We start from the raw sequence: 13,998 nt of genomic DNA, 5'->3' as shown, positions 1-13,998 counted from the left end.
TATCAAAAAGTCACACAGCAGCAAAACAGTCCACTGTGAATGGAGTACATTCCTTCATGGATTTAGTAGTGTGTGCACACATGGTTATTAACAGGTAATAATCAATGTGTAAGAATATTGTTAAAATAAACAGTGTCAGAAGGCAATTTCATTGCATAAGCAACCACAACAAAACAATTGTTGATCTGGTTTCCTGATCTGCTACAGCCATGTTGTGCTGCTCCACGGATGGAAAGGGATTGGAAACTAGTCAGAGTGGTCTCTTCCTGGAGAGGGAAATTATCTGGTTGTGTAGAACTGACATAGTGGGTCTAACCCATTCCAATCTGTGCCCCGTGATCTTCTTGGTGTAGGGGACATGGCAATCAGGTTATCACTGTATATCACATATTCCACCTACTACTGGATGATTGGACTGCTTCTGGGGTCAAAGGTGACTAAACATAAATTAGAGCAGTTCTGATGCTACTCTAACTTATGCCAAGGGCTGAGCGGGCATAACTGGGGAGCCACAAAAGTGGGGTCAAGTATCTTTGCATCTTTTCTTAGGTCCTGCACCAAGCACAGCTCAGTTGGACCTGAGAATTGAAACTCATATGTATATATTGTGACAATTTTTATATTTGGATCCCATAGTTTTATAGACTGGAGTTTCCTTATACTAACAGTGAATTAATCTAAGACATAGCACTGCCAAGAAATTAATGATAAAAGGAAAAACTGATACCCCTCCCCCTCAGAGATATGAGGATGGGAATGGCAAGAACAAAGAAATGTGGACCTTGTAAGTTATCCTCTCAGAAGAAGTGGATAGAGTCCATAAAGGAGGCAGGGGAAATGGCATCCTAAGCCCGCAAAGCCCTACGATCTAGAAGACAGGAGAAAACTGAGTCTTAGTGAGGAGTTGTCTCTCCTCACTGCTCTTCTTGCCCCCTTTCAGCCCTGACAACCTGTCTCCTGCAAAATATACTTCTGCACTACTCTGATGCTGGAGTTACTCTCCACTGGTCTGGTTCCCATGTAGAAGTTAGAATGACTTGAAATTTGCCTTTGGCTTCTGTGCTGGGCTTGGAAGGGAAGGGTGAGTGGGGGCTATATTGTCCTGAGTGAGATTGTCCTGTATCTAGTAGAGTTCTCGCAGGAACGATGCACAACTAGCACGACAGAGCTCAAGATTTGGACCCCTAACTTCTGTGGGAATTTTCGGTACACACATAATGCAAGTAGAATTGGGCCAAAATATATCTGGTACTTTATTCAGCATTAAAGAGGTTAATATTTTCATGTATGTAGTCATTGCTTAAACTCTTTTGCTTTCACTCTACTCATATTGAGCACTGTCACTTTCTCCTTTTAAAAATCCACAAATTTATCACCAAACACATAAAAAATTAGCTAAGGATTGTAACTGAACTGACCATAGAGGCCATAAGGTCCCCACTATACATTCTCCTTCTTAGAGCTCCTGCTATTGTCTGATCACTGTCAATCTTTTTATATACAGTGATGCCCAATTACAGATGGAATGGTTTGTTAAACTTCAAGAGCATTTCTAGGTGCTGTAAAGTACCAAAAGATGTCTTATTTAGAATGGAACATATAATACCTGCCAAATTTACAGGTTTGAAACCACTTCCAATAAGAATTAAAAAGGCCCTCTTCCGATCTGAAATAGGGCTATCAATACTTGACTTGTCTGCCCACGTGAAATAGAGGGTTCTTGTCGTTGACATCGCAATTTAGTTTAAAATAGCTTTGATGATGACAGGGTACATAGGAAAGATAAAACCATAAAGATGACAGTCTAATCTTCTAAGATGACCGATCACTGATAAAAGATTAAGTAAGGGAACATTTCAAATACTAGATTATCTGTCTGTTGGCACAGTGTCTGTATACACCTCCTGCTGAGCCTTGCTGAGATACCACTTAAATGTGAAGATGTTGCTTCTTACAGACTAAAAATGCTGCACTGAATTCCTAAAACTATCAAGTTAAAAGGAAGAAAAAAAGTATAAAGAAACAGCCCTGATCTGCCATGGAGTTTTGTTAGTCAAACATTTGTTTTCCAGGCTAGCAAAGCATTTAGATGTACAGCATAGAAATAATTTAGAGACACTATAAAAATAGTCTAAAATAGTCAATCCTGCCCCTCAGTTAGCACTCACAGATAAACTGCCAATAGTTTAGTGATTATTAAACACCTTTTATTATCAGTTTTATGAACTATAATAAAAAAGGAAAATTATACTTACAAGAATTATTAGACATGCTGGTCCTATAAAACTCCATATAAAGTTATTCTTTGTGCTGAGCCAACATCTGAAAAGTAAACAGCACAGAATGTCTTGAAATGTGCCCAACTCCTGCATATACTTCCTGTGCATTCTTACATCATGTTATTGACTGAAACAGACATGTAAAACAGCAACTTACACTTCGGTAGTGCCGTAATATTTATATCCTAGCGCTGCTGAAATTCCGACCACCACTGCTGGACTCACGTAACCAAAGATATAGAAGTTCTTGTGTAAGAATCCCTTGTTGTAGATGACTCCCACAACTATAAGGTACAGGTGTATGCCTTCAATGCACATCCATGCAAAAGCAGCTAAAAGGAAATAATGGAGTAATCCAGCAGTGATTGAACAGAAGAGCTAGAAAGTCAACCAGAGAAAGCAAAGTTATAAATAGTAATTAATTTATTACTATTACAATATATGACCTGGGGCTCTGTTTATTAATAATTATGCCAAAAGGGTATCATCATAGTCCAAATTTAACCATGATTTAGAGATACTTGGCCTAAACAGAAAACTAAATGTCTTCATTATTATTTTTCTGTAGCAATCTGTAGGGCAAAGAAAATATATTTAACTTTTAAAATCGAGCTGTGGATATGTCTGTGTCTCCCTGCCCAAATCACATCTATAAATGGACACTCTTGACCCCACAATTGCTGTTTAGTCTATATATTGTGCTGAATTAATCAAGATGCATTTTTCCTTGAGATACCAAAATTAAATTGCCTGACAAATCATTATTTAAAGTTTTATTTTAAAGCCTATGGACATGCTTTTAGTAAACAATGCTTGTAAAATTACACTCCTCAGTCAATCAATACCGGAGAGCTGTCTCAGGAATTTCAAGTGATATTTTTCAATCAATTTAAAATACTGTTCTTCAATACATGAAAAAAGAGAAGATGTCAAGCTAATTCAAAAATTATAATTATTAATATCTTACATGTACATCGCAACTTTCACCTGAGAATCTCAAGGTGCTAAAGAGGTCTTTTTACATCACTGAGGTAGATTATGCAGGGATTACGTCACAACCCCCTCCCCTACTGACTCAGCCACCTCTGGTGTGGTACACATCAATGCTAACCAGCAGTTTAAGGCAGGAAGTGAAGAATACCATATTCACTTGAAACCACAGGATAATTTAGGTAGGCAGAATATCTCTAACTGAACTATAATCTTCCCAGGAAGCAGGGCTCAACATTCGTACTCCACTGAAGAGTGTCATGGGATGATTTAATTGGGGATTGGTCCTGCTTTGAGCAGATTTTTAGATACCAAGACAAATATATGACAATGGACTTGATGATCTCCTGAGGTGCCTTCCAACCCTGATATTCTATGATTCTATGAGGTCTTAAAAAGGACAGGAGTACTTGTGGCACCTTAGAGACTAACAAAGTGACAGTGAATGGTCAAGACTTCACTTTTAGATCTTATCTGATAGATGGCACCTCTAGCAGCACAGTGTCTTTAACACAAGACTGGGGCTTTATTCAGGACTGACTCTGAGGGAAAAGTGCCATCCATTGATTCGCCAGCATTGCTTTGTACAGCACCTAAATGCTTAGTTGGTGGAACTGTTAAAGGCCAAAACATTAGGGTTGTGAAACAGCTGAAATACCAACCACATGGAGGCCAAGGTCTCAGATAGTGTAAACTGGCAAAGCACCATTGAATTCAATGTAGCTACATCAATTAATGTGGCTCCATTTCTTGCACAGGAAAAACACTTTGTGTTCACCATAAGTACTGTGGAGACTCAATAGCACTAGCACATTCATATTAACATCAGAAACTATTGCGTGCTATATGGAAAAGGGTACTTTATTCTGTATATTTACTTTGCAAAAATGTAAAAATCAAGGAAAGACAAAGGCTACACACCTTATTATTGTTCATATTAATTCCCACAAGAAAGATAAGTTCTGCCAGGAAAAGGCTGCAGCAGAGATTTTTGTGAATTGTCGTTCTAGTGCTTTGAATTTCACTGAAGAACCAGAAGGTAAAAATACACATGGAGAGGCAAATCAACGAAATAATTATTCCTAGCTGAGTGATTCTTGTAAGAATGTTATAATTTGTAACACCCTGGGGGGAAATTATAATATAATAGTTAAGAGAATAACTGTGTACCTTGTCAAAAAAGCATCATTCTATAATATAGTCCCTTTTACCTTTTTACAAAACATACATCAAAACTGTGTGTAGGGCTGCAGTGCAAATGCATTCTTTTGATCATCTCAGAAGTATTTTTTTTTTTGAGGCAGATATAATGCTCAGGAAAACCAATAGTAAAATAAATATTTCAATGTTCTTAACACCAGTGATGTGTTATTTCCTTGCATAATATCATCTTAGTATTGATATCTGGTAATATGACTTTTAAAATATCTGATCTATTACTAAATGATAAACATATTGGCAATATAAAATGTATTAATACTTGACATTAAAATATTACCCCATCAGAGACTCATTCATATTTGCCTACATAGCATAAGGGCATCTCTTTTCTTCAGTGTAAACATGAGCAATAAAAGACTTGGAAATCACAATTGCTTAAATCAAATGCTAGTTCAAGATACATAGCATGGATATGGTCTAAAATATTATGGGCTATTTTTAATGATTATGTGCACGTATTTTCTGTTCAGAAGGACTGTTACATTGGCTACTTGGTATTCAGCAAAAAGAACCTCTGAAATACGTGACCGCATAAGGACAGGCTGTGGCTGGCCATAAAGTATATCTAAGTATGGATTCTAAATACAGGCCCAGAGATTATCCTCTTTTTAAAATAAACTACACAAGGACACCTCAAAAGTCTTAAATTTGAACGGAAGACTTAAGATGCTATTTAGCAACTAAGACGCTCCCTCTATCAGACTGAAGTGGACAGTGTGGAAGAATTGTCTCAGCACAACGTACTCATGCCAATGCTCTTCTTATCGCCGATTCTGATGACTAAAAAAAGCTGCCTCCCAAGGCTAAACCTAGGCTCTTTATATATCCTGTATGGATTCCAAAAATCTTAGGGGCCTTTTAATGTAAGTGGGGCCCAAAGTGAGGGGTCATTTTCACAATTCTGTGATGTTTGTGAGAGTCTCTGTTTTAATGTTCATGAACTCAGTCCTGCCTTGCTATTCCTATACAATTTTTTGACAGTGCTATTGCAACTCAGGGGATACATTTAAAGGAGACAGTCCAGATTTTTAGATACCAAGACAAATATATGACAAAAAGCATTGTGAGAAAAATCCCAGGCCATATGTCTTGCTGACCACTTCAGATACCAGTTAAATCACATTGTAGCCTTGAAGTGGGTTTTGAAATAAAAAGCCACAGACTGCAGGTTTGGAACAAGATTCTTTGCTGCATCACTGTCCTGTCATACTGCAAAATGGACACAAAGAAATTCAGACAGAAATGGGAGGAATTGTGTTTGCACTGTTCACAATAAACTGTGTGTTTGCTGAATGAGGAAAAAGAGATGGAACCAAAAGGAGGGTTGGGGGAGGGGAAGTATATTAGTGGTAATGAAAAAAAAACACATTAAATGAGATCTAAGTATCTGGTAAAACACTAAGTGAAAAATAGCACTTACAAGAGAGCCGCCTGAAGACATCAAAACAGCAAAATGAGTCAGATGATTACATTTGCATGAGGTATGAGTAGTGTTGGAATGTGTCAGCTCACAGCCTTCGGTAGACCAGTTGCCATTCATTGTATCTGCTGAGTAGTTCCAAAATGCACATTTAATATCCTTATCTGCAGTCTGGAAGAGAAATAAGATGTTTTACTGATGGTGAAAGGCAGGAAATTTTCCATCAAGAGACTGTTGTTACATTAGCCAGAACAATTCATTAAACATTGTATTTGACTGAAGGAAGGTTCAAGAAAAAAATAAAACCCCAACCTAGACACAACCTGCCTCCCACCCCAAACCAACCCTCAGAACATAAACCAAAACATAAAACAAACAAACAAATCTATCCCAGGCAATTAAAAATGGCACAACATTGAAATACCTGATTCACCTAGTTAACAGCAGGCTAAACAAGCTGGACTGACCCAATTACCCAACCTTCCTGGCACTTAAAAAGGTGTCAGAATCTTATATCTGGTACACAGCTATATATACATACATACATGCACCTATTGAATGGAACAACTTGCAACATTACAGCCACATTGCTGCCCCTATCCTACCCAATAGAACAGCTTGGTTCCATTCTTTCCTTCTCATTTCCTGCCTCTTCATTTGCAGCCCGAAGGCAACATGGGTCTTTCTGTTCTGTCACACTGAAGACCTTGGGCACTTGTAAAGCAACCTGGGGTGCCTCCATCTACAAGTAATGTGAACTAGAAAAGGACTTGAGGCTTAGCTCACTGCTCATAAATTATCTTGTGTTGCAATAGTCACAGCACAGGGAGAAAATAGATTTCTCCTCTACATTTTATAAGTCCAGCCAGAGGGTCAAGTGGGCAGGGGAGGAGGAGGAGGGAGTCAGGTTAATTGGCACTTAAGGCCATTTCTGGCCCAACATCAACACACTGACATCAAATGTGATGCTAGCAACTGCCAAGACCCATATTATTATTATTTGTATTTGGGGTAAGACCTCGGAGTGCCAGTCATGGTATGGTACGGGCCAGGGCCCTGATGTGCTACACTCGGTAACGTGCACACAACAAAAAGGTTCTGCAGTCACTTCTCCTACAGAAATCTGCTTCAATCTGATTTGAAGTGTTTCCCTTTTATGGCTATAGCTCTAATCATCTGACCAACTGTTGGCGAGATTATCCTAAATACAGAAAGGTCAGAAGCAGGAAGGATTCTCTGATCGCACTCATAATTTTTTCCCCACCTTTACAGCCCAGTGACTCTGTAGTTATTACTGTTGACATATTCTAGCAACATTTTCCCCTGGTAGCCAACATATCCTGCAGGTACAGTTATATCACATCAAATAATTACAGTTCTGTTTTCCTTTCTTCAGATGTTGATTAAAAAAAATCTTACCTTGAAGTACTTTAAAGTAAATGTTATTTTCTCAAGCTCATAGAGTGTAGGTGGATTTGAATTAATTGCAACAGCAATAACTGATGAGCTTACTGTCTCTCTCTGCTCTGAACTATCTTTCGATGAGGAGTTTTTAGATGATGAAAGCAAAGGACCAATATTGCTATACCTCAGAAACACAACTGCAACAGTGCCTATCAATCAAACAGACTGTGTTTAGTAGTTTGTGGGGGTTTTTTTTTTAATAGTAGAACAAAATTGAAGACATTAAGGGAACAATAAACAATAGACATTATTACTGCTATGGCATAAAATATGCAAAACAGATGGAATCTTTGTGGAATACTTACAAAAATGGTTTAGAGACAGTGAAATATAGCCTGATTTAAAACAAGGTAATAATGTCCATTGGAATTAAAAATGTGAGTTTATATTGGGTATTCCAACAGGGTAGATGCATATTTTTTTCTGGAGCAATGTATGCTTGAAGCAATACTACCTCCGGCTGCAGGTCACGTGTCAGATCTTGTAAGATAAACAATGTTAATATTGGGGTGAAATCCTGGCCCCATTTTTAAGTCAATGGGAATGTGGCCATTACTTTTACTGCACCCAGGATTTCATGCCTGGTCAGTGGCTGGATAGGAGACATGCAAGGCACAGAAACCCCCAGTAATATGTAGAATGCTTCCTCCTGAGTCAGTACAGATACCATGTCCTTCTGTGGCGTTTGGGAGTGAGGTTTTGATTGACTGAAAACCCAGGTAAAGATGGAGAAAGAACTCAAGGTTGGTTTTGCCAGATTTGGGGCACTAATTCTGGTGTTCTGGCAAAAGTCTAATTTCTTCTTATTATCCATATTTCAGTGACACCATAAGGCCCCAACTAAGATCAGGACCTCATTATGCTAAGTGCTGTCCAAACACATAGTAAGAGAGTCCCTGCCCAGATAAGCTTACAAACTAAACAAGATACGATACGCTAGTGCTGGAAGAGGACACAGAGATACACTGAGTTGTGAAGTGACTTGCCCAAGGTCACCGAGTGGATCTGTGGTTGAGCCAGAGACAGAGCTCAGGTCTTCTAAATCCCAGAAGCCAGTGCCCTACTCATTGCACTACACCAGCAGTTCTCAAACTTCCTTACACTGTGACCCCCTTCTGACAACAAAAATTACTACACAATCGAGGGCACAGTGGAGGTGGGGCTGTAACCTGAGCTCGACCTCCCAGGGCTTAAGTTGAAGCCTGAGCCCCACTGCCCAGGGCTGAAGCCTTTGGGCTTTGGCTTCAGCCCCAGACCTCAGCGAGTAAAACGCCAGCCCTGGCAACCACATTCAAATGGGGTTGCAAACCACTTTAGGGTCCCAACCCACAGTTTGAGAAGCGCAGTACTACACCATCTCTCGCAGATCATTTTGATACATTATGCCTGCCAAAATTCTCCACCTTGTTTCAGCTAGACATTTTTTCTTCACTGGCTGTCCTAAAGTGTTATACAGTGGTGCCATGTGCTGTTACACAGCTGATGTGTTTCAGTTTAGGGGGATAGATTGTCATGTGTGAGGGGATTTCACATAAATGGTATATTATCCCTCTAGGTTCTCAATATAGCCACCATCACTTTCGTACGTCTCTGTGTGGTACTCCCACCACAGCAATCAGGGTAACAGCATCTTGGTTTCAAAGGACATTTGATGGGGTATTTTTCAGGAGGGATAACTGAGTCTGCAAGTCATTCCTTCCACTTAATCCAACTCTGACAGCTTGTAAGACTTGTCTACTGTCTTGGCTTTCTTTTTGCTGAGGAGTGGGTTGAGATGTGTGGGATGGTTGGGAATGGGAAGTTTTATTGTGCTGCTGATCAGTTCATTCCTTGGGGGTTGGGTCAGTCTGGATGGGCTAGTTACATTTGGATCTTACTTTACATATTTTTAATATACGTACATGCACCTCAAGCTTTACGATAGCTACAGCAATATGCTTCCTTGTAAAGTGCTTTAGATGTGCCAGTATGATCATTACATTTAAAACATATTGTAATAAAAAAAAAACAGAAATGGAGGGCTGTACTCATACAAAAACAAGAGGCATAATTTTCCTGCGGTGCATTACAGCAGTGGAAGCTGTAGAGCAGATAGGACACAGGGCTAGACAACAAGGTGTTACAAATGCCTTTCTCTATTGCTATCAACATCACAACTGCACAGTTAGTGAATTATGCATCTGATTTTTGCCAGCAAGTAGGTACCAGGAATGCTGCTTAAACCAAGCTATTGTTTAATGGCTTTTTCTTACCATTAGAATTAGGTGATTCCTTTTTCTTTGGAGATATCTTTATATAATCTCCTCCCATGCGTGCATGAGGGTGAATATGTTTCATGTGGTGCGAATCAAAAGCCAAAACCTTGAGAGCTGTAAAAAGAAAAATACTATGCAAATCACTTCCATTACAGTCTAACATAATTTTACAGTTAGGTTAATAAATGTGACATCGGATTGCATAATTATTGTGAATTTTAAGAATACACCATTGTGCCAAATATTTCAAGGAGAAATGCTATTAATATGGTACGTTTGCTTTAAACCTCTAGACTTTGTTATTCTAATGCATACATTTTTCTCTCATACCTTTTATTCTTTCCATGAAAAATATGGTCTTTTATTTACTTTGCATTAAATTAGGCCCTGGAAAGAATAATGTAGGTTACTTTAGGAAGAGCTATTGCTTTATTAAAAATTCATTTCTGAAAGGGACCACAAATCACAATTATAAAAAGCAAAGGATAAAATGCTCCATTGAATAGTAACATTTGAAAAAGCCAATTTTTGAAAAGTGAATACCCTCACAGTTATCATTCCCTGGTATGAAATGCACATTGCACCATGACATAATGACGTGTGCTGTCAACAAACAAAACAAAAACAAACAAACAATCATCGCCCCTCAGGACAAAAACTACATTAGAGGACACTGAGCTCTTTACTCAGTTCATTATAGTGCAGAGTTTCAATCACCAACAGTGGGGAAAAAAAAGTCAATCAGGCCTTAAAGAAAAAGAAAAAAAATCTAAAACTTGACTGATGGGCTAGAATCACTAAACTAGACCATCTGCATTGCTTATAGTGCAGCACACAAAAACAATATGAGCTTTTCAATAGACCAGCTGTCAGAAAATGTTTGTCAGGACATAAGAAATAGTTCTTCGCGGCTGAAGTTTTGGATAGCCTGTAGTTAAAGAAGCTGTGCCATGAAATGCAATGGAGAATGAGATATTATTGTGGGACTGGTCTCAAAAATAAGTTTGTGAGAAACACATCAGCATTGTGGGTAAGATGTTCATAGTGCTGAGTAGTAATGGGAAAACTTCAAAAGGTTTAGAGCTTGGGTTCAGTTTGGATAAGTGCCCATAAATTCAGATTCTCAAACAAAACTTTGCCAGAAAATGACTGAAATTTTTAATTGGTTAGTCTCTAAGGTGCCACAAGTACTCCTTTTCTTTTTTTGAAATTTTCAAAGCTCTCCATTGGGTCCCTGTATTAGCATCTGCTCTCTCTCGGGTGTGGCCTAGTAAACTGGTCCCACAGTTGGCCATACAACTGGGTCCATCTGTGCTACAAATTACAAATGCAACAGGCTCCCTGGAGTGTATGAGACAGAATGAACCACTGTGTTCTCTCCCTCATTTCATCTGACAGCAGCAAATCTCACTGAAGTGAAAGAAGGAAAAGGATCTGTGCTTCCTCAGAAACTGAGGCAGGTTTTTTCTCAGTATCACGGTGCATTTGGGGAGTGATCTGTAAAGGGTGAGATTGATGTGACCAGGGGAAGGAATACTGGATTTTACTACACCAGACCAGGAAACCGGGTCAATCAGAGGATATATGAGTTGCTCTGGAAGGAGGAAAGCAGAATGGCTGGTCACAATCAAAAAAAGGGAAACAATAATTTAGGCCTGGTCTACACTGCACGGGGATGGGGGAGAGGGGATTGATCTAAGTTACGCAACTTCAGCTATGTGAATAACATAGTTGAAGTTGATGTACTTAGATCTACTCACCGCGGTGTCTTCACTGCGGTGAGTCGACTGCTGCCGCTCCCCCATCGACTCTGCCTGCACCTCTCGCAGTGGTGGAGTACAGGAGTTGACGGGAGAGCGCTCTGGGGTCAATTTATTGTGTCTAGACTAGATGCGATACATCGACTCCCGCTGGATTGATCGCTGCCCGCTGATCCGGCGGGTAGTTTAAACATACCCATAGTCTTAGGATAGAGTCTCAAAAAGTGCTCAGCACTCGCCTTACTCTGCTCCCACTGAAGCCTCTAGTAACACCGTTATCTTCACTGCATCGCTGACTTCAGTGAGAGGAAATAGACCAAAGCTGAGAACTTTTGAAAATCCCACTCTTAGTGTCTTCCTAAGACCACAATACAGAAGACAAGCAACTGATACATGGAGGGAGATAGTGGAAAGTCATGAGAGCCAAGTTGAGATCTTCTCCAATATCCTTCTCTGAGCTTTCCTGAAACTCAAAACACAGCTGTACCATCACCAACACAAGGCTGGGCCTTCAAAGCACAGACTAGTTCAAAGTTTGTTTACATTGCTTTTCCTGAATCAAAAATAAAACAAAACATGGCTTGTAGAGTTCTGTTAGCAACTCTAATTTTCATTCTGTTGGTGTTTTTAATGCATCTGTTCAAGATGTACAATGATTTGCTAAAAGATGACTGCCACTTTGGTCATGAGTGAGGGTTGAACTGGGAAACATTCAGAGCTGAAAGCATGATCCGCTACATCATCCCTCTAAGAACCAAGCTAGATCTTCAGCTTCTGCACCTGGTCTTACCTTCATTGAAGTCAATCAAGTTAGCTGATTTACATCAGCCGAGCGTCTGGCCCAAAATCTGTAGGTGTTTTTTGGTTGCTCATACAAACCAAAATCTGTGGGGTTCCCATAACACTACTTTAATCTCAACAGCTTATACTGAAAAAACTTCATAGTGTAATTCACATCTAAAGTATCACTTACATTCATTTTCTTTTTCTTACCCATTTCACTTGCATTAACATCTAGCTGTGTTGTCTTTTTGAAGTTCTGTGACATGAGCAGCGTTGCCTGTTCCGCAGCATGCATCAGCTTAGTGAGACTTGTTCTCCTGTTATCTGTAGGGAGTGCTTCCCAAACTGTAATTTTTTCCTTTTGAACAAAATTGTTCACGGTGTTAACAAAAACCTGTCAGTATAAAAATATTTTTGAGCACAAAAGCCTTATGCTATTTATAAAAGAAAAAAATACAATAGTAAGGCTCAAGTCACTTACATTAATAGTCATATTAGTAAGTGCTTCCTTGTCAGAAATTGTGTTATTCATGGTACTTAGTGATGGGTAAGATACAGATAATGCTTCCACATATGAAATCACATCTACAGGTGAAAGTTGTCCTACAGTGTTCCTATTGATTTCTTGCAGGAAAGCCAAGGGTTCTTTTATAGTCCTAATCTGAAAGAAACAGGAAATCAGTATACTTAGGAGATTCCACTGGCATTTCAACCAGCAAAGCCACAACGGGTAACTTTTTGAGAACACAAGAGTTGCACAAACGATGGGGAAATAAATTAAGGATTTGTGTGAATTAGTGAATAAGGGCCAGCTTCTGCACACAAACAGGGCACAGCAGGTCAGTGGGTCTACTTATGGAGCTACTCCAATTGATTAGGCATGCCAGAATTTGACCAGGCAAATAGCCATCGTAAAAGTATAATACATAACCAGCATACCGTCTTAATTTATTTTGACCAGTACAACTCAGTTTTATTCAGAATAATGCTCCATTATGTACTAGTAAATGTTCTGTTGCATATTTTGTAAAAATAATTAAGACTTAATAGTACGGCAACTTACCTACAGCCTCTTCTGTTAAATCTTTGCTGAGAGGTGGAAACAGATAGCCAGTTTTTTTAAAAATGAGGACTATAAAGCACACAGATTACCAAAATTCTATTGCATTCTTAATCCTCACTGCTAAGGGTTGAAAACTATTAAATTACTTCCCTACTGAAAATATTAATATAAAATAATTAGATGGAAATGTTTGTACACAAATGTTTATAGTAGTAATGGGCTGAGAAGATTGAGATCTGTATCTGTATGAGGTTTAGGCTAGGGTTCTGAATTCAGTGTCATGGCTGAATCAGAGAAGGGTTTCAGATTTCCTGGCATTGAAATCCAATGAGATTTCATCCCTAAATAGTAGAAACTTAATGAGATCATCCAATTTGGTGAGATTCCTGTGACCTCAAAGGTGAATATCCCCTGAGATAGTGCTCTCGTGAGATCCGGACTTTATCTTTGGTTGCATCCTAATGGAACTGGAAAACAGGCCTCTTTCTGTTTTTGATCTAACTCAGAATCAAAACTACAGGGGTAGGTTCAGATCCAAGGGCTCAAATTTAAAGCATTAATTTTTCTTCAAAATTTAGATTCAAGGTTTTGACCCAGTTTAAACACAGGTTTAAAACCCTAGTTTAAATACAGGTTTAAAAACAGACAGCCATTCGGTTTTAAGTTCAGATGTTGTACTTATTCTGTCTTCTCTACTTAATTTACAGTAAGCATGTTAATATAATGTATACCTTAAAACTGAAGAAATCAAACCTCTTATGTT

The 13,998-nt window shown here is 38.9% G+C and overlaps 1 protein-coding gene across 4 annotated transcripts in view; it reads right to left on the bottom strand.

The window, feature by feature from the left end:
- The window catches only part of ADGRL4 (adhesion G protein-coupled receptor L4), a 100,163-nt gene that overhangs the window by 20,535 nt on the left and 65,630 nt on the right, over positions 1-13,998 (bottom strand). For 3 of the 4 annotated variants that reach the window (XM_048861660.2, XM_048861659.2, XM_075131707.1), the window contains 8 exons: positions 12,654-12,833; positions 12,383-12,566; positions 9,627-9,743; positions 7,330-7,523; positions 5,911-6,081; positions 4,191-4,394; positions 2,437-2,657; positions 2,256-2,322 (listed from right to left, as the gene is read on the bottom strand). In XM_048861660.2, coding sequence (XP_048717617.1) covers positions 2,256-2,322; positions 2,437-2,657; positions 4,191-4,394; positions 5,911-6,081; positions 7,330-7,523; positions 9,627-9,743; positions 12,383-12,566; positions 12,654-12,833 — 1,338 coding nt within the window. The remainder of the gene's footprint in view (positions 1-2,255; positions 2,323-2,436; positions 2,658-4,190; positions 4,395-5,910; positions 6,082-7,329; positions 7,524-9,626; positions 9,744-12,382; positions 12,567-12,653; positions 12,834-13,998) is intronic. The other variant, XM_048861661.2, reaches the window with a different exon arrangement.

Source organism: Caretta caretta, chromosome 8 (assembly GCF_965140235.1).
Source record: "Caretta caretta isolate rCarCar2 chromosome 8, rCarCar1.hap1, whole genome shotgun sequence".
Classification (NCBI taxonomy): domain Eukaryota; kingdom Metazoa; phylum Chordata; order Testudines; family Cheloniidae; genus Caretta; species Caretta caretta.
The sequence above is the reverse complement of the archived record's forward strand: the minus strand, read 5'-3'. Positions and strand labels throughout refer to the sequence as shown.